This window comes from Chiloscyllium plagiosum, unplaced genomic scaffold, assembly GCF_037043375.1.
Source record: "Chiloscyllium plagiosum isolate Xiang-an unplaced genomic scaffold, Cpla_swu_hap1 HiC_scaffold_42, whole genome shotgun sequence".
NCBI classification, from domain to species: Eukaryota; Metazoa; Chordata; class Chondrichthyes; order Orectolobiformes; family Hemiscylliidae; genus Chiloscyllium; species Chiloscyllium plagiosum.
In genome coordinates, this window is record NW_028270180.1 from 1,289,812 (window position 1) to 1,314,588 (window position 24,777).

The window sequence follows — 24,777 nt, forward strand, 5'->3', positions numbered from 1 at the left end:
ACCTGGCCCATATCTTTCCACACCCTTCTTATTCATATATCCATCCAAATGTCTTTTAAATGTTGCAATTGTACTGGCCTCCATCACTTCCTCTGGCAGCTCATTCCATACACGTACCACCCTCTGTGTGAAAATGTTGCCCCTTAGGTCTGTTTTATATCTTTCCGCCTTTGTCTATTTATCCTATCCACGCCCTTCATGATCGTACAAACCTCTTTAAGGTCACCCGTCAGCCTCCAACCCTCCAGGAAAAACAGCCCCAGTCTATTCAACCTCTCCCAAAGCTCAAGTCCTCCAACCCTGGCAAAATCCTTGTAAATCTTTTCTGAACACTTTCAAGTTTCACAACATCTTTCCAATAGGAAGGAGACCAGAACTGCACACAATATTCGAACAGTGGCCTAACCAATGTCCTGTACAGTTGCAACAAGACCTCCCAACTCCTGTACTCAATACTCTGAATTATGAAGGAAAGCATTCCAAACGCCTTCTTCATTATCCTATCTACCTGCGACTCCACTTTCAAGGAGCTTAACTTTATTATTCAATAATAATTCCCCATTTTCCCTTTCTAGCGGCGCAACAGTCACATTATTTCCTTTGCAAATGTAGAAATTTGCCAGTTACAGGACCCTGATTACAATTCTTTGCTTTCCTACTTCATCTATTAGTACCAATGAGCAGCCCAGCCTTAAAGAGACTGTTGGAAGGTGCTCAAAAAAAAACCCTAAACTTCTGCTAGGTCTATCAACGTCTGCCTGCTTGTTGGCCAGAAATGTCCCCTCCAATCACATACCCATCTGTGGGCTTAGCTTGACACCTGACCAAATTCCTGCCCTCCTATTACCTGTGGCGAGCAATACAGCCTCTACTTGGTTTCAATGGCTTGCAAGATGTTCATGCCAGCAGTCAGGTGAAAAGGTAAAATTGCTCCCATTTAACTTTTAACAAGAATTTAACATTTATTCATAATCAACACATATGTTAACCATGATTCAGAGGACTTAATGTTGCCTCAAAATATTTGGATTCAAGTCCCCATTCAAAAGGCTTAAGCCCACCATCCAGGCTAAAACTCCAATGCTGCACTTTTAGACATGCCACCTTTCAGATGAAATATTAAAATAAGGCACTGTTATCTTTAATTAGACATAAAAGATCCTATGGCAGTATTAGAAGTTCTCATGTGCTGCTACAAGTTTGTTCCTTAATGTCATCAGTAGAAATGTGAGAGTTTGCTGCACAGAGCTTTGATGTTGTGCTTACTTATATTACCACTGTTATTATACTTCAAAAGGATTTCATTTCTCATGATGTGGTTTAGAATGTCCGAAAGTTATGAGAAGTGCAAGATAAATGCAAGTTTGTTTTTCTTTCAAAACTTAACATGGGGAAACTGAAGTAACTCAATTTTACTCTTAACACCAGTATAAGTACTAGACTTTTTGATCATACTGAGCTCAGGATAGGATTAACCTAGGTTTATGATTCAATGCGTATTTCCTATGAAATAAACCATTTACTACTTTTTGAATTGAAAGAGATTTTTTTCATAAAACTAAATGGTCACTTCACAGGTTAGAATCAATAGAAATGCCAAAACAGAACATATGTATGCCATTCTGTTCAACATTTTAGAAAATATCATACTGCACCGAATAACAGAAGCAGGAGCCCCCCTATTCTACTTCCAAACTGTGCTGTTGATTTAACTGGTCTCAGCTATGGCCACGGGAAAGGACACAGATGAGAGGAGGAAATTAGTGAGATCTCCCTCACCTTGGAAATTGCATTTGTCAAAATATCTAGTAAGGATAAAACAGGTTTAGTCTTCTCTGGTCAAATATCCCACCTAGCCTGAATTTTAAAATGGGCATTACGGAAGGTACTGGAGGATGGCTGGCACCTGTGGAACTGTTGGCCAAGGTGAGTCAGCATCTTTGACGGGGAGAAATAGAGAAAGAAAGAAAACAGAAACAATTGGGTGAAGAAAACAGAACACAATAGGTAATTAACTGGATCGCTAACTAACAATGATGTATATATATATATATACAATCTGCTTTTGCAAATAAAAAAAACTGATATTCATATCTTGAAGCCCCAAAAATTCACTTGAGACAGTTAAGTGTAGAACTAAATGTGATGTGTATTGCAACAGAGTAAGATTAAAGTGAAACAAAAATGGATGATGCAAAGACACCTACCCTAAACTATACAATGGTGAGCCACTATTGTCCACACCATGTTACACTACAATGAAACTCAGAATGCACTAACCACAGCTAACAAAGCATACCTTTTCTTTTTCCTGTTTATTTTGCATCTATTTTGATATACTGTTCTGCTTTACCAGTAAACAATCAGAAGGGGACAAACACTTTCCCTAGTTGAACAGCCTGATCCTCACCATCTCAGCTTATACATGAAAAAGATAATTCAGGGAAAGTACAGAGGAAGACTGATCCCTGTGCAATTATAACCCAGCAGGAATCAGTGAGGAAAGATAAATAAATAAATAATGCTTGCATCCATAGCAACATTATGGATAATTACTCAATTCCAGTTTACAGTTCTAATCTATTGCTTGATGTTATTGGTGGCTATTAGCTTTTCAACAGCTGGTTAATATATAACATCCAGTCGGTGTCAGGACTATGCAAATATAATGATGCCGCATTGTATTCTAACATCTCAATCTAGCAAACAATGTGGGAAAAGATTTATTACTACAACTACAATAGATAAATGAAGGTAAAATACTGAGAAAAGGGGAGCATCAAACTGTCCAATTAAATGTAGCTGCAGTGTTCCTTAGAGTTTACTTTGGCTCTTTTAGAATTAATAAGAATCATTTTACTAACCCTCAAATATCGTGCAATTATATCATAACACAAAACCATTTGAAACAAACTTTTATGATAATGTTAATTAAATCTTGGGACAGACTGGCTGAGGAAGGAAAAGCCTTATTTGCAAATGAAAATATACCATTCAAGTTTTTCTTGATAAATTATAATATTAATTTAATAATATACAAAGTCAGTTATCATAGTCCAAGACAACCACAGGACTGCTTCCTCATTTGAGAAAGATGACTGGCGGTGAGCTTAACCAGAGGGTCACCATGCTGCAGGTAAAGAGGGAACTCGAGAAGAAGGGGCCTTTATGGTGACCTCGGCTCATACAGGAATAGAATCTGCACTGACGGCGCCACTCTGCATCACAAACAAACACCCAACCAACTGAGCTGATTGGCTCTCACTGATAACTATTTAATCAACATAATCAGTGTCCCAATATGCAGTGGAATCTAAAATGTATACGTTCAAGTCTATGTTTCTAACAGAATGAACTATTTTTGACAGGCATAGTGTGGAAGTAGAATAAACAAGGAATTGTTCAGAAAACAACCTTTACATAGAATGAAAGATTTATTATCGACCTTTCAAGTCCTCAGGACCTCAACTTCTTGAGTCATTTAGGTATTGTTGAAATCTAGTCAGTGTTACCATGTAGAGAAATACAGCAGCTAATTTGAACATAATCAACACCCAAAACTAGTAACTAAATGGTCAGAAAATATGTTTTTATTATGTAGCTTTGGGAAAATTAATCAGCATTAACATTAAGGGTAACCTCTTGTATTTCTTAATAGTACCGTGGGATCCTGAAGTCAATTGGTTCAAAATCCCATTTAAAAGATGGGATCACTAGACGTGATGAGGTTATGTGCAGTCGCCGCTGCACAGTGTTTTGAAGTCATGATCTTGAGAATCAGGGAATTGTGTTCCCACTGAGCCAAGGTGACTTATTATATTAATCATGTCAATTCATTTTCTTATGTTTTACGCACTTTCCCTCTTTTGCCCAACATTATAGTATGCTCCTCTATAAATTATTAGTATTCAGCATTTTTTTACAATGTGCATTGCTGTTAATGTACAACACATTGGAACAATGGCCCTTTGAGCTCTCTCTGCCATTCAATAAGATTATGGCTGATCTGATTTTAATCTCAAATCTACATTGCTGCATATCCCTGATAATCTTTCATCACCTTAGTCATAAGAATTTTTCTGCTGTGCAAGATTCTGCATCTACTGTCTTTTGAATCAATCCTCAGAAAAATATTTCATCTCTGATTTAAATGGGTACCCCTTTCTTTATTTTTAAGCTGTAGTTAGGTTGGCCAGGTGGACCTTATCGAGAACGAGTTTCCTCTCTGGGGCTGCTAACCTGGGCAATCAGGGAATGCTGGCTGAGGGATATAAATAGGAGTCTGACTTGCTCTGAGCTAGCTAGTCAGAGTCGATATGCTTACTGTGCATGTACAAATAAAGTGGTGATGGGATACCAATCTCTGTGGAGGTATTTCAAGTTACTAACCTAAAATTTACTGCATTAGCTGGAATGTTAAACAAAGTTAAATGAAAATGAGAAGGAGAAAACATATGATGCTTGGTGATGTCCTAATGATTAGGAGGTCACTGGTTTTAAACTGTTTCAATGTTTTGTTAAAAACATGTTAAGAGCCAGTGCTGCAACTCAGCAGTAATGGACTGAAGTGTTACAATAACTCTGGAAAAGCTGAAGTTTGTTTAAAACAGATATAGCAAATTAAATGTGATAATGTGGACTACTTATCAGCTGAATAAATAATACCGAAGATAGGATAAAGACTGCAAATACTCGGCTTCTCTGTTTGGAAAGAGTGAAAAATAAGCTTGTCTCAAAAATTAACTAGCTTGGGAAGGAGGAGTTCAACCAATGGCTAGAAGTTGAGATGGCATAGTCTGATCACCTGCTCTGGCCAGATCTTCGGAAAAGTCCACATAAAAGGGTTCACTTGTGATTATAAGCATTGTATGGGTGATTGTTGTGGTATCTTCTGTAGTACCTTTTTAGGTATATTCCATTATTAGAACTGCCTGGTGTTGTTGATATCCACAGTAAACTGATGCACCGGATAAAAATGAGAATAGAAGTCGACAAAACTATGACCTCTAGTTCTAGATTCTCCCTCAAGAGGAAATATAATTTTTGACATCCACCCAGTCAAGTCCCCTCAGGATCTTAGGTGATTCAATTAAGTCACTTCTAAACTTCAGAGGACATGGGCCTAGACCGATTAGCCTTTTTCATTTCAGGCTAAATCTTCTCTGAACTGCTTCAAAAGCACTGACATGAGTACAGTGACCAGTCGTATACCCAGTACTCCAGGTGCAGTGTTATCGATGTCTTGTACAATTTAAGTACTTGAAACACACTTTAATTTGAGATTATAATTAATGCAAATCATTTAAGTTTAAAACTATTCAATGTAAACTTTGTTCATCGTGCTCTTTGCATTATGGTTTGAAAATTACTCCTTTTCACTCATCAATGTAAGTGAAGTTAATGAAATAACCAATCCCACCAGTGGAGAAGCCTGGGGTCTATTATAAATATTCTAAAGGTTTTGCTAAGTGACAGATTTGGTTACAAACAGGCCTAACAGCACCAAATCTAATCCTGACATTCAATTTGATGCTCCACTCTAAGTTGCAGCTTGAGCTTGTGTGTTTGGTCATTAATTTCATTCTATTTATATAATTCATCAATAATTGGTTACCATTGAACAACATAAATTAAGATCCCAAAAGAGTGATTTATAGTATGGAAATATTTTTTTTTTAAACTAAGTAAAAAAAACCTTAAGATTGGAAGCATACTGAATATAAATAATTGGAACGTTACAATTGCAGACATGGAGTATGAACAGTCAAAGTCACCAAAGCAACCAACTTACCCACCACTGCTGCCTGTATTCTTACTGTAATGTGTGCGAGGCTCACTGGAAGCAAGCTTAAGAAGCTCATTCCACTCACGCTCCCATTCCTCTTCAGTGTAAACCAAACCAGACTAGTTTGCCAAGTAAGAAATAGACATATCACTTAAATATGAAGCCACATTTTAAATGTGCTTACATAACTGAATAAACAAACTATTAAGAAAACAAGGATTTAATAGCAATGTCACATCCTGTACTGACACGTGTACTCTGAATTCACCCAAATTACATAAGAGTCAATTTAGAAGCATGACAAGCAATAAGCATAAGATTGTGCCTGTACAGCACATGCAGTTGCTTAAAAAAATATTATCTTTTACTTTATTGAAGACAGACTTCGCTCCGTGTTGGGAAACTCTGTAAAAGGCCTTGAATTTTATTACTATCCTGGACAATTAAACAACCAGATCAGCCAGAAGCACCTGCCCCATTCCAAGAAAGCCCACAAAGTCACAACCTTTGCGGCATAAGGTCTCTTCCTGGACCTCTCCATCTCCATTTCCAGCAACTGACTCAACATGGACATATCCTTCAAACCCACTGACTCCCCCAGCTACCTGGACTACACTTCCTCCAACCCAAACTCCTGTAAAAAAACGCTATCCCTTACTCCCAATTCCTCCACCTCCACCGCATCTGCTCCCAGGAGGACCAATTCCACCATAGAACATCCCAGATGGCCTCCTTCAAGGACTGCAAATTCCCCTTCCACGTGGTCAACGATGCCCTCCAGCATATCTCCTCCACTTCCCATACCTCCACCCATCACCTTCAACCCCACCAACCTCCACCATTTCCACCATCAACAAGCAGACTCCACCACCAGAGATATATTTCCCTCCCCACTCCTATCTGCGTTCTGCAAAGTAATTTCCACTGTGACTCCCTTGTTAGGTCCAGGCCCCCACCAGCCCACCCTCCACTCCAGGCACTTTCTCTTCTCACCGCAGGAGGTGTAAAACCTGTGTCCACACCTTCCCCCTCACCTCCACCCAAGGCCCCAAAGCATCCTTCCACATCTGGCAGAGATTTTCCTGCACCTCCAAAACCTAATCTACTATCAAGAGTGTGGTCCTGGAAACGCACAGCAGGTCAGGCAGCATCTGAGGATCAGGAAAATTGACGTTTCGGGCAAAAGCCCTTCATCAGGAATTCCTGATGAAGGGCTTTTGCCCAAAACGTCGATTTTCCTGCTTCCTCAGATGCTGCCTGACCTGTTGTGCTTTTTCAGCACCACACTCTTGACTCTAAACTCCAGCATCTGCAGTACTCACTTTTGCCATCTACTGTGTCTGTTGCTCTTGATGTGGTGTCCTCTACACTGGGGAGACAGGACGCCAACTCACAGAACATTTCAGAGACCATCTCTGGGACACACGTACTAAACAACCCCATTGCCCTGTGGCCCAACACTTCAATTTCCCCTCCTACTCCAAGGACATGCAAGTCCGAGGCCTCTTCCACCACCAGATCCTAGCCACCTGGATGCCTGGAGGAAGAGCGTTTCATTTTCCACGTTGGGGACCCTCCAACCACATGGAATCAATGTTGATTTCACCAGTTTCCTCATCTCCCCTGCCCGCACCTTATCCCAGATCCAACTCTCCAACTCGCCACTGCCATCTTGAAGTGTGCTCCCTGTCCAGCTTCCTTCCCACCTATCTGCTCCACCCTCCACTCTGACCTATCACCATCACCACACCACATACCCCACCTTCATCTACCGATCACATTCCCAGCTACCTTCTCCCCAGCCCCTCCCATTTATCTCTCAGCCCCCTTGGGCCTCCCTCACATCCCTGAAGAGCTTATGCTTGAAATGTTGACTCCCCTGCTCCTTGGATGCTGCCTGACCGGCTGTGCTTTTCCAGCACCACACGTTTTGACTCTGGCCTAAGTTTAATTTTGCTACTGTCAGTGCTTTGTCCTAGAACTTCTATTATGGTGATACAGTTGAAACATATAAATGGACACAGCAACAAAAGCAACATTATACAGGGTATATGTAGTTTTAGAGTCAGCTGTGTAAGTCTACAAATATTTTTCAGTAATTCTACATAATAGAATCAACAAAAAAAAAGTCCAAGCCTACTTAAAAAAAATGACAATACCACAAATTTGCCTCACTTTAGTGACAATCCCACTGAACTGTCAAGTTCAGAAAACCTTCTAACAAATTCTGAATTTTAGTTGACAAATGTAACTGAGGGCCTTGACAGGAAATGGCTGTGTTTCAGCAACATTGACATAAACTAACCACATTTTGTTCATCACAAAATCAAGCCATCAGGTTTTTGAATTTCAAAGAAAGTTGAAATTTAGTCGGTAATGCAAGTCCTGTTCACACATCAAGAGTCGATTATATACAAAGAAACAAGCTTAAAACATGGATCAAAGTGGTGTATAAATAAGAATCAACTTCAATGTGAACAGGAATATAAAGTCCATCTATTTTACACAATGAACATTCCTGTTAGATATTCAAAAAAATTATTGCTCAATTAAAATGAAACCATTTTGAATAGAAAGTTCTCACAAGTCCCTCAGATTGTCCTAAATCAATTAAGAATGTGGTCAGAACTTCTGAAATTAAGGCAGCAACAAGCCCAATTGTACCTTTTGTTTAAAACAGGGAGAGATATTTACATTTATAAAGTGCTTTATATGACCACAATACCCAAAACCACATCACAACTAATTAAGTACTTCTGAGTCTAGTCAATGCAGCAATTTGTATATAGTAAGATTCTATAACGAGCATTGTAATAACAATAAAATAACCCATTTTTGAGATTAAAATTGAGTGCTTATAAAGACTGGCAAGGACACTGGGGATAATCCCACAGCTCTTCAAAACATATCGATATCTCTTACGCAAGAGGATAGCTAAGGCCTCAGTTGAGCAACTCATCAGAGATAGTACAAAACACAGTAGCAAAGAAATTCCTACAAAGTGCACATGATGGTCAATCCTAGATAAAGACTTGAACCTATAACTTTGTGATTCAGAAGCAAGATTGCTGCTAAGGGTGAAGTGACAAAAGTGTGCATTTAAAAATTGACAATAACTCATGCACCAGGCAATGACCGTCTCCAATAAGAGATAATCTAACTACCACCCCTTGGCATTCCCATCGCTCAATCCCCCACAATCCTGGGAGTCATCATCGACCAGAAACGGAACTGGACTAGCCGTATTAAAGAAAATATGAGGTCAGAGGTTCGGAATCTGAGAGTAAAAACTCCTGACTCCCCCAAACCTGTCCATCGTCCAGAAGGCACAAGTCAGGAGTGTGATGGAATACTCCCTACTTGCCTGGATGAGTTCAGCTCCAACAACACAAGATAATTACTACCATCCAGGACAAAGCAGCCACGTTCACATTCATTCCTTCCACCACTGACTAAGACTCAGTAGCAGTAGTGCATATTACCTACAAATGCACTTCAAAAATTCACCCAAAGCTCCTTCCAAACCAACAGCAATTACCATCTCAAGACACAACGGCAGCAGATACATGGGAACACTACGACGTTAGAGTTCCTCTCCAAACCACTCACCATCTTGACTTGAAAATATTTCACCATTCCTTCACTGTCACTAAGTCAAATCTTGGAACTCTCCCCCTAAAGGTGTACATACACCAAATGGACGGCAGCAATTCAAGAAGGCAATTCTACCTTCTCAAGGGCAACTAGAGCAAGGCTTCAAATGCTAGCTCAGCTACCAATGCCCACATCCCCTGAATGAATAAATAAAACACAGTTATGTAGTTTAGTATTGAAATGAAACTGTCTGATTTTAGTCAGTTTCTGAAGCCCTTCAAAAGTCAATTCTAGCATGTAAGCAGTATTATCAGTTAGGTATGAGTCTTGAACATAATTATAGGAGGAGCTGTGCCATTGAGGAGAACATGAGTTTGAACTTCAACATAGATAAATGGGAGGTACCACATTTTGTAGCAAAAGTAGAAAGGCAGGTTTAACAACGGGTTTAAAAATAAAAGCTAAGCAGTAATGCTCTGGTTTGAAGGAACAGAATGGAGAAGGTATTTTAAAGTTGTTATGACATGGGGTCAACCCCTCAATTTAAACCAGCAACGCAGAAAAGATTCACCCCATGCTGTAATCTGATAAAATTCGAGAGATAACCCAAAAGTCTAATAAAAATTAACAACATTTTTTAAAGTCTAACAGTGAATAACTAACTAACAACTCCTCTCTCTCTCTCTCTAAATCTATCTTTTACCTTTCCCTCTGCAATACTAGTTCGATACAAAATCCTGATTACCATTTACAAAAAAATATAACCACGTTTCAAAACCAGTCAGCTTTGCAGATTTTCTCTCCAGGTCAGCCTCGATATTCTGCTGCCCAGGCTTCCTCCATCGACAGGTATCTCTCAGAAAGCTCTTAAACTAGCAGTCTACATCTGTTGGTCATTTGGCAGCTCTCCCTTCTGGCTAACTGTTCAAAATGTCTGATATTTATATCCCAAAACATAAGATCATTTCGTTGGTTTTAATATTATCAAACTGGATTGGAGTTTTGAATCTTGGGGCATAATTTCAACACATTGGCCGAATCTGAATTTGTTTTTTTGTCTCATAGCAACCCAGCTACTCCTAGCTCTTCGACCAAATGTTACACTGTTTTACATCTCTTGCAGTGACAAGAGAACCACATTTCTTGGTGTACACCTGGTGGAGTCTCACCTGGACCCTCAACACCAGCTCCATAGCCAAGAAAGCCCAGCAGCGTCTCTACTTTCTGTGTAGGCTCAGGAAAGTCCATCTCCCACCCCTCATTCTCACCACATTCTACACGGGGTTCATTGAGAGTATCCTGAGCTGCTGCATCACTGCTTGGTTTGGGAATTGCACAGTCTTAGATCGCAAGACCCTACAACGGATAGTGAAGACAGCTGAGAGGTTCATCGGGGTCTCTCTGCCCTCCATTACAGACAGATCACACGCTGCATCCAAAAGGCTCAGAGCATTGTGGAAGACCCCACACATCCCTCACTCAAACTCTTTTCCCTCCTGCCATCTGGCAGAAGATACCAACGCATTCAGTCTCTCATGGCCAGACTGTGCAACAGTTTCTTCCCCCAAGCCATCAGGCTCCTTAACACAATAAGATCAGACACTTTCCCATCTGAAAATTTTTGTATGACTGAATTGCTGCTAGAAAAAAATCTATTATTTATCATTCTTCTATTACACTCTAACTTGTGTTTTGCACTTGTTATGCATTTTATGATATATACAATGTGTAGTTTCTGCTGTCCATGTAGCACCCTCGGTTCTGGAGGAATGCTGTCTCATTTCTACTGTATCATTTGTATATGGTAGAAATGACAAATAAAAACTTCTCTCTCTCTCTCTCTCTCTCTCCAATGCCAGCACACCTTTCCTTAGATACAGGGCCCAAAAACTGCTCAAAATATTCCAAATATGGTCTGACCTGAGCCTTATACAGCCTGAGCAGTACATCGCCTCTCTTGGATTCCAGCTCTCTTGAAACGAATATGAACATTGCATTTGACTTCTTCACTAGCAAATGAACCCGCATGTCAACCTTAACAGAATCCTGAACCAGGACTCCCAAGTTCCTTTGTGCTTCAGAGAGTCATAGAGATGTACAGCATAGAAACAGACCCTTCAATCCAACTTGTCCATGGCAACCAGATATCCTAAATTAATCTAGAGCCATTTGCCAACATTTGGCCCATAGCCCTCTATACCCTTCCTATTCATATACCCATCCAGACTGTTAAATGTTATAATTGTACCTGCCTTAACCATTTCCTCTGACAGCTCATTCTGTACATGCACCACCTTCTGCTTGAAAAAGTTGCTCCTCTGGTCCCTTTTAAGTCTTTCCCCTCTCACCTTAAACCTATGCCCTCCAGTTATGAACTTCCCCACCCTGGGGAAAAGACCTTAACTGTTCATCCTATCCATGCCCCTCATCATTTTATAAACCTCTGTTAAGGTCACCCCTCAGTCTCTGAAGCTCCAGGTAAAATAGCTCCAGCCTACTCAGCCTCTCTCTATAGCTCAATCATGGCAACATCCTTGTAAATTTTTTCTGAACCCTGTCAAGTTTCTCAACATCTTTCCTATAACAGGGAGACCAGAACTGAATGCAGTATTCCAAAAGTGGCCTAACCAATGTCCTGCACAGCTGCAACATGACCTCCCAATTCCGATACAGAATACAATGACCAATAAAGGCAAGTGTGCCAAATGCCTTCTTCACTATCCTGTCAACTTGTGACTCCACTTTCAAAGGACTGCAAACCTGCACTCCAAGATCGCTTAGTTCAGCAACACTCCTCAGGATCTTACCATTTCCAAAGCCTTTCCTCTTTGGAAAAAAGTCTCTGCCTTTATTCTTCCTCACATTTTTCCACATTATATTCCAACTGCCACTTCTTTGCTCATTCGCTTATCATGTCCAAGTCCTTCTGAAACCTCTCCACCTCCTCAAAACTGTCCATCCACCTAGCTTTGTGTCATCAGTGCAAAATGAGGTGCTGTGCTTCCAGGTTATGCTAAGCTTCACTGGAGCACTGTAGCAAACCTGAGACTGATCTGGACCAAGGAACAAGGTGGTGTGTTGAAATGCCATTGTAAGAACAGCACCTCATTTTCTGTTTGGGGACCTTCCAGCTTTCTGGACTCAATATCAAGTTAAATAACTTTAGGATTTGAGCTCTCCCATGTCCTTACCCCACCCCGACACTCCGGGCCTTGTTACCTGCTATTACATGCAACCCATTGTCAGCCAATAACAGTCCCCAGTAATAGCTATTCACACTCTTAGCCATATTGTTATCCACTCCTTTGTCTGTTCAACTGATTTTCTCTCTCTTTGGGCTCTATACCCATGTGTCATTGACACCTTAACACTACCCCCCCTCCCCCAAACCTACCTTCTACATATAAACTGACATATTCCTAGCTACCATAAGTTCTGAGGTAGGGAGACTTGACCCGAAATGTTAATTCTGATTGCTTTCCACAGATGCTGCCAGACCTGCTGAGCTTTTCCAGCAATTGCTGATTTTATGCTTTCTCTTTAGTGATGCCCACAACACTGACCTCAGACCCCTGACTCTCGAAGTTCTGGGATGCTGCTGGTGTCTTTCACTGTGTAAACTGAGGTAAAATACCTACTGAATTACTCTGCCATTTCTTTGTTCCCTATTACTACTTCACCAGCCTCATTTTCCTGCAGTCCAAGGTCTCGCTTTTACCTTGCAGGTAACTAAAAAATCTGTTGCAATCTTCTTACATATTACTAGCTATCTTACTCCCATAGATGATCATCTCCCCTTTCACTGCTTTTAAAAGCTTCGCAATCCTCTGGCTTTGCATTAATCTTCACCACATTGCATGTTGTTTTTTTTTACTTTAATGCTGCCTCCGACTTCTTTCATAAGCCATGGTTGCCTTAGTATGCTGCTTCTTCCTTGGGGTGAAGTTCTGCTGTGCCTAAATTACCCCCAGAAGCTCCTATCATTGCTACTCCACCATCCTCCCTGCTTGGCTCCCTGTCTAATCAACTAGGTAAATGCTGCAGATGCTGGAAACCAGATTCTGGATTAGTGGTGCTGGAAAAGCACAGCAGTTCAGGCAGCATCTGAGGAGCAGGAAAATCGACGTTTCGGGCAAAAGCCCTTCATCAGGAATACAGGCAGAGTGCCTGAAGGGTGGAGAGATAAATGAGAGGAGGGTGGAGGTGGGGAAAAAGTAGCATAGAGTAATCAACTCTGGCCAGTTCCTCCCTCCTGACTTTGTAGTTACCTTAATTGTAATACCATTACCATCTGATTCAGTCTTCTCCCTCTCACACAGCAGGGTGAATTCTATCACATTATGGTCACTGCCCCTAGGAATTCTTTCACCTTAAACTCCCTAATCCAGTCTGCCTCATTATATATCACCAAATCCAGAGTTGCCTGTACTCTAGTGGGCTTTACCACAAAGTATTCCAAAAAAAACTCAGATATTTCACAAAAACTTTTTCTTGAGATCTGCTACTAACTTGACTCTCCCAGTCCACCTGCATATTGAGGTGCCCCATGATGATTGTATTAGTGCCTTTCTTACACGTCTTTTCTATTTCCTGATTTATTTTCTTCTCCACATCCTCACCACTGTTAGGAGGCCTGCACACAACTCCCATCATGGTCTTTTCTCCTTTGAAGTTCTTCAAGTTTACCCACACAGATTCCATTCCTTCCAAATCAATAGCTCTTGTTATTAATTTAATTTCATTCTTACAAACAAGGCAACAGTGCCCCATCTGCTTGTCTATTCAATAAGACATATATCCTTGGTTATTTAGTTCCCAACCCTGATTGCCCTGTAGCCATATCTCTGACAACAACATCGTACCTGCCAATTTGTGTTACAAGCTCATCTACCTTGTTTCGTATACTGTGTGCAATGAAATATTTTTTGTCATTTACATAAATGATTTGCAAGGCTTGTGAAGGTTTGTAGCTCAGGTTGAGGTTTAGGGTGTAGGTTTGCTCGCTGAGCTGTAGGTTTGATATCCAGACGTTTCACTTGGAGGTCGCCACTGATGATGTTACCTAGCCAGGTAATGAAACGTCTGGATATCAAACCTACAGCTCAGTGAGCAAACCTACACCCCATAAATGATTTGGATGTGAGCATAACAGGTACAGTTAGTAAGTGAAACTTGAAAGGGTTCAGAAAAGATTTACAAGGATGTTGCCAGGGTTGGAGGATCTGAGCTACAGAGAGAGGCTGAACAGGCTGGGGCTGTTTTCCCTGGAGCGTCGGAGGCTGAGGGGTGACCTTATAGAGGTTTACAAAATTATGAGGGGCATGGATAGGATAAATAGGCAAAGTCTTTTCCCTGGGGTCGGGGAGTCCAGAACTAGAGGGCATAGGTTTAGGGTGAGGGGGGAAAGATATAAAAGAGACTTAAGGGGCAACTTTTTGATGCAGAGGGTGGTATGTGTATAGAATGAGCTGCCAGAGGAAGTGGTGGATGCTGGTACAATTGCAACATTTAAGAGGCATTTGGATGGGTATATGAATAGAAAGATTTTGGAGGGATATGGGCCGGGTGCTGGCAGGTGGGACTAGATTGGGTTGGGATATCTGGTCGGCGTGGACGGGTTGGACCGAAGGGTCTGTTTCCATGCTGTACATCTCTATGACTCTAAGTACAACAGCCTCAGTCCTGCATGGACTGCCCCCCCATTATCATTGTTGTCTGTTCATCTGATTTACCTGAACTCAGATTCCTGACCCTTTCTATTCTGTGTTACTACTTTTTGTGAAACTTGAACCTTTGCTTAGCCCTTCCCCCTTTAACTTTTTGCATAATTTTCCAAGCAAATGAAGCCTCCACACACTATTTAGTATCAAGTCTCATCCACAGCTCTACTCATGCAACTGGCCAGAACTTTGGTTCCAGCATAATTCAGGTGGAGCCTATCCCATCGCAACAGCTGCTCCCTTCCCCAGGACAAGTGCCAACATCCCACGAATTTGAGTCCATTTCTCACACACTAATCTTTGAGCTATGTTTACTTCTTTAGTTTTGTTGGCCCTGTGCCAATTTGTGACTCAGACAGTAATCCAGAGATTACCATCTTTTTGGTTTAGGTTTTAAATTTAGCCCCGAGTTACTCATATTCCCTCAGCAGACTCTCTTTCCTCATATATCGTTGGTATCTATATGGATTATGAAAACTGGATATTTCCCCTCCCACTCCAAACTCCTCTACAGACGGATAGATATCCTGAACCCTGACACCAGGCAGGCAACACAGCCTATTGGGTCTCTTGGCTACAGAGAACAGTATCTATTCCCTTGACTATACAATTCCCGATTACAACTTCATTTCTCTTGTCTCTCCATACTATGATGCTGTGGTCAATTTGCTCATCCTCCATACAGCCAGAATCTCATCCATACAGAGAGCAAAAATCTCAAATCTGTCAGACAGATCTGGGACTGAGGCTCTAGATCTTTCTACTTGCCCCACTCATAGTTACATCATTCTGTCCATGACCACTGATGAAATTTAAGCTCATTAATCTAAGGGGTGCAAATGCCACCTGAAACATAGCTTCAAGGTAATTCTCCCCTTTTTATTGCATCGTAGTGTTTGAAGTTCAGACTCCAGCTCAACAGCCAGAGATCCTCAAACAACCAACACTTGCTACAGATATAGTCACTACAAACCACAATGGGTTCCAACAGCTCCCATGTCATGCAATTATAAAACATTACCCTGCCTGACATTCCTGTTTTAAAATTACTTGATTCTTGATCTGATTTTTAAAAGTTTCATACTGGTCTTTCAGTTTGCAGCCTACAAATTTTGCCCTCATTTCCCTTCAATCTGGAAGTAACCTGTATAGATAGTCAAATTAGGAACTATCACCAACTGATGAACTTGTAGTTTATAGAGTCAAAGATGTACAACATGGAAACAGATGCTTCGGTCCAACTTGCCCATGCCGACCAGATATCCCAACCCAATTGAGCCCCATCTGCCAGCACCTGGCCCATATCCTTCCAAACCCTTCCTATTCATATACCCATCCAGATGCCTTTTAAATGTTGCAATTGTACTAGCCTCCACACCACTTCCTCGGTCAGCTCATTCCATACATGTATCACCCTCTGCATGAAAAAGTTGCCCCTTACGTTGCTTTTATATCTTTCCCTTCTCACCCTAAACCTATGCCCTGTAGTTCAGGAGTCTCCCACCTCAGGGAAAAGACTTTGATCAGGTCCTGGGGATTTATGCACCTTTACACATTTTAAGACATCCAGTACCTCCTCCTCTGTAATCTGGACATTTTTCAAGATATCACCATCTATTTTCCCACATTCTGTATCTTCCATATTCTTCTTTACAGTAAACACTGATGCAAAATACTCATGTAGTACCTCCCACACCTCCTGTGGTTCCACACATAGGTGGCCTTGTTGATCTTTGAGGAGACCTATTCTCTCCTTTGTCACCCTCTTGTCCTTAATGTATTTGTAAAAACCCTTCGGATTCTCTTTAACTCTATTTGCCAAAGCTACTTCATGTTCCTTTTTGGCACTCCTGATTTCCCTCTTAAGTAAACTCCTACTGCCTTTATACTCTTCTAATGATTCAATCGATTTCTATTGTCTATACCTGACATATGCTGCCTTCTTTTTCTTAACCAAAACGTCAATTTCTCTAGTCATGCAGCGTTCCCTACACCTACCAGCCTTTCTTTTCACCTTAACAGGAATATACTGTCTCTGGACTCTCTCTCATTTCTGAAGATTTCCTGTTTTCCAGCCATCCCTTTACCTGCGAACATCTACCCCCAATCAACTTATGAAAGTTCTTGCCTAATACCGTCAAAATTGGCCTTTCTCTAATTTAGAACTTCAACTTTTAGATCTGATCTATCTTTTTCCATCACTATTTTAAAACTAATAGAATTATGGTCACTGGCCCCAAAGTGCTCCCTCACTGACACCTCAGTCACCTGCCCTGCCTTATTTCCCAAGAGTAGGTCAAGTTTTGCACCTTCTCTGGTAGGTACATCCACATACTGAATCAGAAAATTGTCTTGTACACACTTAACAAATTCCTCTCCATCTAAACCCTTAACACTATCGCAGTCCCAATCTGTGTTTGGAAAGTTGAAATCCCCCATGATTAACACCTTATTATTCTTACAGATAACTGAGAGCTCCTTCTGAATTTATTTCCCAATTTCCCGTTGACTATTGGAGGGGTGGTCTATAGCACAATCCCAGTAAGGTGATCTTCGTTTTCTTATTTCTCAGATCCATTCAAATAACTTCCCTGGACGTATTCCCAGGAATATTCTCCCTAAGTACAGCTGGAATGCTCTCCCTTATTAAAAATGCCACTCCCCCGCCTCTCCTGCCCCCTTTCTATCTTTCTGATAGTATTTGTATCCTGGAAGATTAAACTGCCAGTCCTGTCCATCCCTGAGCCATCTCTGTAATTGCTATGATATCCCAGTCCTATGTTCCTCGCCATGCCTGTCTCGGTTAGGCTTCTTGCATTGAATTAAATGTAGTTTAATTTATCAATCCTACCTCGTTCTCTGCTTTGTTCCTGTCTGCCCCAACTGTTTGACTTGCTCCTTTTCTCAATCGTACTCGTCTCAAACTGATCTCTATCCTCACTATCAAGCTGTGATGTCACTCTTTTGTGCTGGACCCCTGACTGTGGGTTTTGATTTATCCTGTTTAAAAATAAACCTACAAACTCAGAGCCAAAAACAAATGCAAGCAAAGAGCACCCCTTCCTCTGTGCAATGAATTCCCTCAGAGTCCAAGTTCTGCCAACTATACCCTCACTGAGTCCCACTCTAGATGGAATCTCTCCTTCTGGACTGTGTGAAGCTTCCTGATCATGCCCCTTCAGCAAGACCTTTCTTAAACAAAGCTGAACTAAGATGCTCACAGTAGTTAATCTTCAACTTATTATAATAGTAACTTTAACAAAATAAAATGTTCCATGGTGTTTCTACAGGAATGTAATAAAATAATACATGACATTGAACCAAAAAGGAGCTATTAGTTCAGATGATCAAAAGTTTAGTCAAAAGATAGGTTTGAAAGAAATGCAGTACAGAGGCAGTGAGACATAGGAATGAATTCCACAGTTTAGCGCCTAGGCAACTAAGAGCACACTCACCAGTGGTGGCGTGATTATAATGGGGAATGCTCAGTGAGGTAGAATGATGACAGTTCAGATAACTTACAGGATTGTGGAGCAATAAAAGCAAGAGGGAAGGGCAAAGATATTGAGAAATTTGAAACCAAGAATGAGATCTTTAAAATCAAAACCTGGAGGATATACATGATTTGATGCAAGTTAGGACATTGATACAGGATTACATCAAACTTATGGATGTAGAATGCAGGATATCTGCAAAGAATGTATACAAAGTATGAAGGTAACATGCATGAATGAAGATTTCAGAAACAGATGAGCAAAGGTGGAAAAAGGCAGTCTTGGAGAAGGCACAAATACAAGGTCAGAAGTCATCAGTCAAATATGATATTCAGGATTTACAACTTATCGAAAAGACAGGAGGTGGGCAGAGAGGGCGGAGTTGCCTTGATAGTTAAGAATGAAATTAAATCTTTGGCACTGAATGACAGAGGGTCATATGATGTGGAGTCTGTGTGGGTGGAGGCAAAAAAAAAATGGGAGTCATGTACAGACCTCCCAGCAGTGGTCATGACCAGGGACGCAAGATGTACCAGGAAGTAGATAGGGCATGTCAGAAAGGCAAAGTCACGGTGATCATGGGGGAAAGCAGTGATTCAAAGAAAGCAACTCATTTTTCAGCTCATTTGAAGAAAGCTTCAAAAGCAGTAAATTCTATCCGAATAAGCAGTGCCTCATTCCCAGGAGCAAATATAAACAAAAAAAAAAGACATTAATCACAATTTTCATAAAACGTTTATTGAAGCTACCCGCAAGCTTAAAAATTAAATTCAATTTCAAACCCAAAGATCCGAAAATGAATCTGTCATGAACATGTAAACTGCTGAAGTATGTGAACTGGAGCTATCTGAGATTGCTTAGTCTTTAATGTAATAATATACTGCACAGAAAGACATTTGAGACCAAAAATATGATACTGCAGTGAAGAAAGTAGAATGTCTTACTCTATTGTAAGCAAGACTCATTCAACTGCAAGTAATTTTCAAATGCCCTGTTTTACTTTGTACCTTATGGCTGCACTGTTGATTAAAATTACAATGCCAGTAACAGGTCCATTTTGTATACCAACCTCCTTATTTTGCTGTGTCTGTTGCCATCTCCACCGTCGCTTCAATGCATCTCTTTCGGTGCTGCTTTTCATCATAGTATAAAGAGCTTTACGAAGAATCAGGTCTCTATCATGGAAACCCCACATACCTCAAACACAAACAGAATTCGGAACAATCTCACAGTTGTAGCAATATGTTATAATTCTGTCCGGCATGTCACTTAATTGACAAAGATGGAAACAGGTCTCAGGTTGTTTCAGTGAGAGCAAGAGAGAGCGATAGAGAGTGAAAGCGAGTCAGAGCGAGGGGAAAGAGAGAAAGGGGGAAGTGGAGGGAAAGAGACAGAGAGAGCGAGATGAAACAGAAGGGGGAGAAGAGAAAGAGGGAGAAAAGAGGAAGGGAGGGGTGCGAGAGAGAGAACAGAAGGGGGAAGACAGAGAAAGGGAGAAGGAGGTAAGAGTGAGTGAAAGAGAGGAGAGGCAAGAGGGGAAAAGGGGGGAGGGGAAATGAGGACTGGAGAGAGAGGAGGGGGAAGAGAGAGGGGTGGGGAGATAGGGGTGGGGAGAGAGTGAGGGAAAGAGAGGGGGGAAGGCAGAGGAGGGCGGGGGGACAGATGGGGGGACGGAGGTGGGTGACAGATGGGAGGGATGGGAGGGACAGAGGAGGGAACAGTGGGGACAGGAGAATGGAGGCAGCGAGGTGATGGAGGAATGGGCGGGAGCAGAAGGGGTGGAACAGGGGAGGAAAGGGGGGGGTAAAGGGGAACAGAGGGGAGGGGAATGGGGGACGGGCAGAGGGGAGGATAGAGAGGGGGAAGATGGGAGGACCGAGGTGGGGCAGGGGCAGGGAAAGAGAATGGGGTGGGGAAAGAGAGTGGGGGGAGAAGGTGGGACGCGAGGGGACGGGGACAGAAAGTAGGGAGGGGAGGGAAGGGAAAAGAGAGGGGGAGGGGGAGGGGGAGGGAAGAGAAGAGAGAGAGAGGGAGGGAAGGGGTGGAAAGCTGGGGAGTGGGACGGAGGGCCTGGAAAGGGGGCATGGGGATGAGAGTTGTGAGGGAGCAAGAGTGGGCGGGGGGGCGAGTGGGCGGGGGGGGCGAGTGGTTTGGGGATGGGGGAAAGATTCCGGGGCAGGGGACTCAAGAGTGCAGGGGGAGGGGAGTGAGGGGGCGCAAGAGGGCTGGGAGTGGCGAGAGTGCAGGGAGGGGCAACAGTGCAGCACGTGAGACGGAGGCAAGCAAGACGGGGGCGAACGAGACGGGCCAAGCGAGATGACGGGGTGTGGGGCACGCAAGAGGGACGTGGGCAAGGAGAGAGAGAAATAGAGTTGCTTCCAGTTTGTTTTTATCGGAAGAAATCTTGAAATCTTGTCATGCAATTCCTTGAAGTTAGCACTTGGAATTTGAATTTCTGTACCTAAGTTATGTATCTGTCGGGACATTATTTATGCCAAACATTTGAACAAACTGCAACAAAATAAACTGGTTACACTTTACATGTATATTACCTAAGGAGGCTGCATGTAAGAGACAGTTTCCATCTCCTGTTGTTGCTAGTGGGAGAAGCCGTTTGCAACTTGAACAAACAACAGACCACCAATTTAGTCGACCTGGAAAATTAAAAGTCAGTTTGTAAATAGCATGGTAACAGTGATGTCACTGGTTATCTGTTGAAGTTTACAGAGTTTCAGGGTGCACAATATTAAACTACTTATTTTTATTTGGTGGCATAAATTACCATTTATCGCTTAATTTTGGCAGCTTATCTTCGCACCTTTATGGCAGTAACATTGAAGGGAGTGATAGAAAAGACACATCTTAAGGTCATATTGCAATTAAACAGTCGAGATACAAACGAAACTAGGTGAATGCTCAATGTCAATGCCATTTTTTCAGATGTGGAATTTATCTGGTTTACACTAATTCCTCGAAGCACCAGGGAACCAGATTCCAGCCTTGGGTGACTGGGTGTGGAGTTTGTACGTTCTCCCAGTGTCTGTGTGGGTTTTCACTGGCTACTCCGTGTTCCTCCCACAGTCCAAAGATGTGCAGGTTAGATGAATTGGCCATGTTAATGCAGGATTATGGGGATAGGGTGGGGGCCTGGGTCTGAATGGAATTAGCTTCAGAGGGTTGGTGCAGACTTGATGGGCTGAATGGTCTCTTTCCACACTGTAGGAATTCCAGAGGTTTGGACAAAAAAATAACATGCAATTTAATTACAGTTTCTCCTGGAAACATGTTTATTTTAATATGGATCTACCTAGTCTTCACGTACAAGCCTAAAAGCTGAACATCAGTAAACTATATTGACTGTAATCAAAATTGATGTTTGACTGACATCACCAGAGAGGTTAATCGTGCCCTTAGTCAACACCCATACAGACAATTTCCTGCAAAGGTCTGTGTTTAGCAGAAATCACAGTGGAGTGTAAGAACTCTTGTCTAATTCCAAGCTAGCCCATGTGCATTTCAATGAGGTGGTGAACTGTTGGATCTCACTACCATTCCAGCAAGGATGAGCTAACTAACAACACCATGGGGAGACCTTGGGGCATTCTGGTCTTTATGGCTTAGAAGGTTGGCCCCTTTACCAAGCAAGGCAAAGCAAGGACTGCAGATGCTGGAGGTCAGAGTCAAGAGTGTGGTGCTGGAAAAGCACAGGTCAGGCAGCATCCAAGAAGCAGGAGAGTAGACATTTCAGGCAAAAACCTTTCGTTCAGGAATGCTGCCTGACCTGCTTTGCTTTCCCAGCACCACACTCTCACTCCTTTACCAAGCAGTCCATGAAGGAAGCCATCCAATCAAGACACATTACATGAATAAAAATACTCGCATTCCATATGAAAGTGTGGCACAGCATCATAGTGATTACAAAAGTGGTTACACAGCAACTCCTGCCAGAACTGAAGCACTAATGAAATTTAGTGCAAATGTTCATTATATCCATTCTGGCTGTACATGTCCAGTTTCTCATTTTAATTATATGCTGCAAATATTGTGTAAGGTCATACTGTGTGTCATGGCAGCTAGGAAATAAATTTCCTTCTTGAACTACTTCTCAAGTTCATTACATTAATTTTACGTTGCATTCACAAATCTGTATCGAAATATTTAAGCGGCAATCAAGATGGTAAATGCATTATACAAGCTACAAAAGATATTTTACCATGTCTTTTTCCCATTCTGGTCAGTTCTTGTTAATATTCTGAAAAGATTGATCTGTCATCACTAATCTTCTAAGTTCTACGAATTGTCTATTAAAGCAGCTCAAATTAATCCTTGGAAACTAGGTAAATTCTGATAGAATACCTGTGCACAAAGTCACTATATAGTCCCCGTAATTCCTAACATGGAATATGGTGTGGTGCCAGAATCACTGTCACTATCCTAGATGTAATCTAACTGGAGGTCCTTGTTGTTGTAACAAAACCTCCACCTCTTTGCTTTTTTCAGTACTCAAGGTGAAAAAAAAGCATCCATTGTAACCACGAATACATCAATCACCATTTGCCTGCCCCAGTCCAGTATTAGCATCAGCTGGAATTGTGACATCATGTAAAGTTTTGGAAAGAATTCTGAGGGATAGGATTTATGACTATTTGGCAAAGCATAGTGTCATTAAAGGCAGTCAGCATGGCTTTGTGAGGGGCATGTCATGCCTCACAAATCTTATTGAGTTCTTTGAGGTGGTGTCAAGACAGGTCAATGATGGTCGAGCAGTGGATGTGGTGTATATGGACTTCAGCAAGGCATTTGATAAGGTTCTCATTCATAAAGTCAGGAAGTATGGGATACAGGGAGATTTGGCTATCTGGATTCAGAATTGGCTGGCTGACAGAAGGCAGAGAGTAGCTGTAGATGGAAGGTATTCTGTCTGGAGGTCAGTGTTAATTGGGGTCCCGCAGGGCTCTGTTCTTTGGCCTCTGCTCTTTGTAGTTTTTATAAATGACTTGGATGAGTAGGTTGAGGGGTGGGTTAGTAAATTTGCAGATGACACAAAGGTTGGAGGTTCATTGATAGGATCGATGGCTACTGCAGGCTTCAGCGTGATATAGACAGGATGCAAAGCTGGGCTGAGAAATGGCAGATGGAGTTCAACCTGGATAAATGCGAAGTGATGCATTTTGGAAGGTTGAACTCGAATGCTGAATATAGGATTAAAGACAGGATTCTTGACAGTGTGGCTGAACAGAGGGATCTGGGTGTGCAAGTTCATAGATCCCTCAAAGTTGTCACCCAAGTGGATTGGGTTATTAAGAAAGCATATGGTGTTTTGGGCTTTCATTAACAGGGGGATTGAGTTTAAGAACATAGAGGTTTTGCTGCAGCTCTACAAGAGAGACCACATTTGGAATATTGTGTCCAGTTCTGGTTGCCCTACTATGGAAAAGATAGAGGTTTTGGAGAGGGTGCAAAGAAGGTTTACCAGGATGCTGCCTGGATTGGAGGGCCTGTCTTATGAAGAAAGGTTGACTAAGCTCAGACTTTTCTCTCTGGAGAGAAGGAGAAAGAGAGGTGACCTGATCGAGGTGTACAAAACAATGAGTGGAATAGATAGAGTCAATAGCCAGAGACTTTTCCCCAGGGTAGGATTAACTGGTACGAGGAGTCATAGTTTGAAGATATTGGGAGGAAGGTATAAAGGAGACGTCAGAGGTAGGATCTTTACGCAGAGAGTTGTGAATGTATAGAATGCATTGCCAGTTGTGGTGGTGGAAACAGAGTCATTGGGGACACTTAAGCGACTGGTAGGCATGCACATGGATAGCAGTGAGTTGAAGGGTGCATAGGTTAAGTTACAATATTTTACATTAGGATTAAACCTCAGCACAACATCGTGGGCCAAAAGGCCTGTTCTGTGCTGTACTTTTCTATGTTCTGTTTTCTTTCAGCAAGCCAATTATTGATCCAAACTGCTATGTCTCCCACAATCCCATTCCTCTGCATTTTATATAATAGCCTACTGTGGGGAACCTTATTGAACGCCCTGCTGAAACCCATATACATCACATCAACCGGTTTACTCTCATCTACCTATTTGGTCATTTTGTCAAAAAACTCAATAAGATTCGTTAGGCACGACCTACCCTTCACAAAACTGTGCTGACTGTCCCTGATCAGATTATTCTTTTCTAGA

The 24,777-nt window shown here is 41.8% G+C and overlaps 1 protein-coding gene across 7 annotated transcripts in view; it reads right to left on the minus strand.

Annotated features, from left to right (window-relative positions):
- The window catches only part of otud7a (OTU deubiquitinase 7A), a 151,927-nt gene that overhangs the window by 38,224 nt on the left and 88,926 nt on the right, over nucleotides 1–24,777 (minus strand). For all 7 annotated transcript variants that reach the window (XM_087982230.1, XM_087982229.1, XM_087982231.1 and 4 more), the window contains 3 exons: nucleotides 21,146–21,247; nucleotides 19,663–19,790; nucleotides 5,792–5,904 (listed from right to left, as the gene is read on the minus strand). In XM_087982230.1, the coding sequence (XP_087838356.1) occupies nucleotides 5,792–5,904; nucleotides 19,663–19,790; nucleotides 21,146–21,247 (343 nt within the window). The remainder of the gene's footprint in view (nucleotides 1–5,791; nucleotides 5,905–19,662; nucleotides 19,791–21,145; nucleotides 21,248–24,777) is intronic.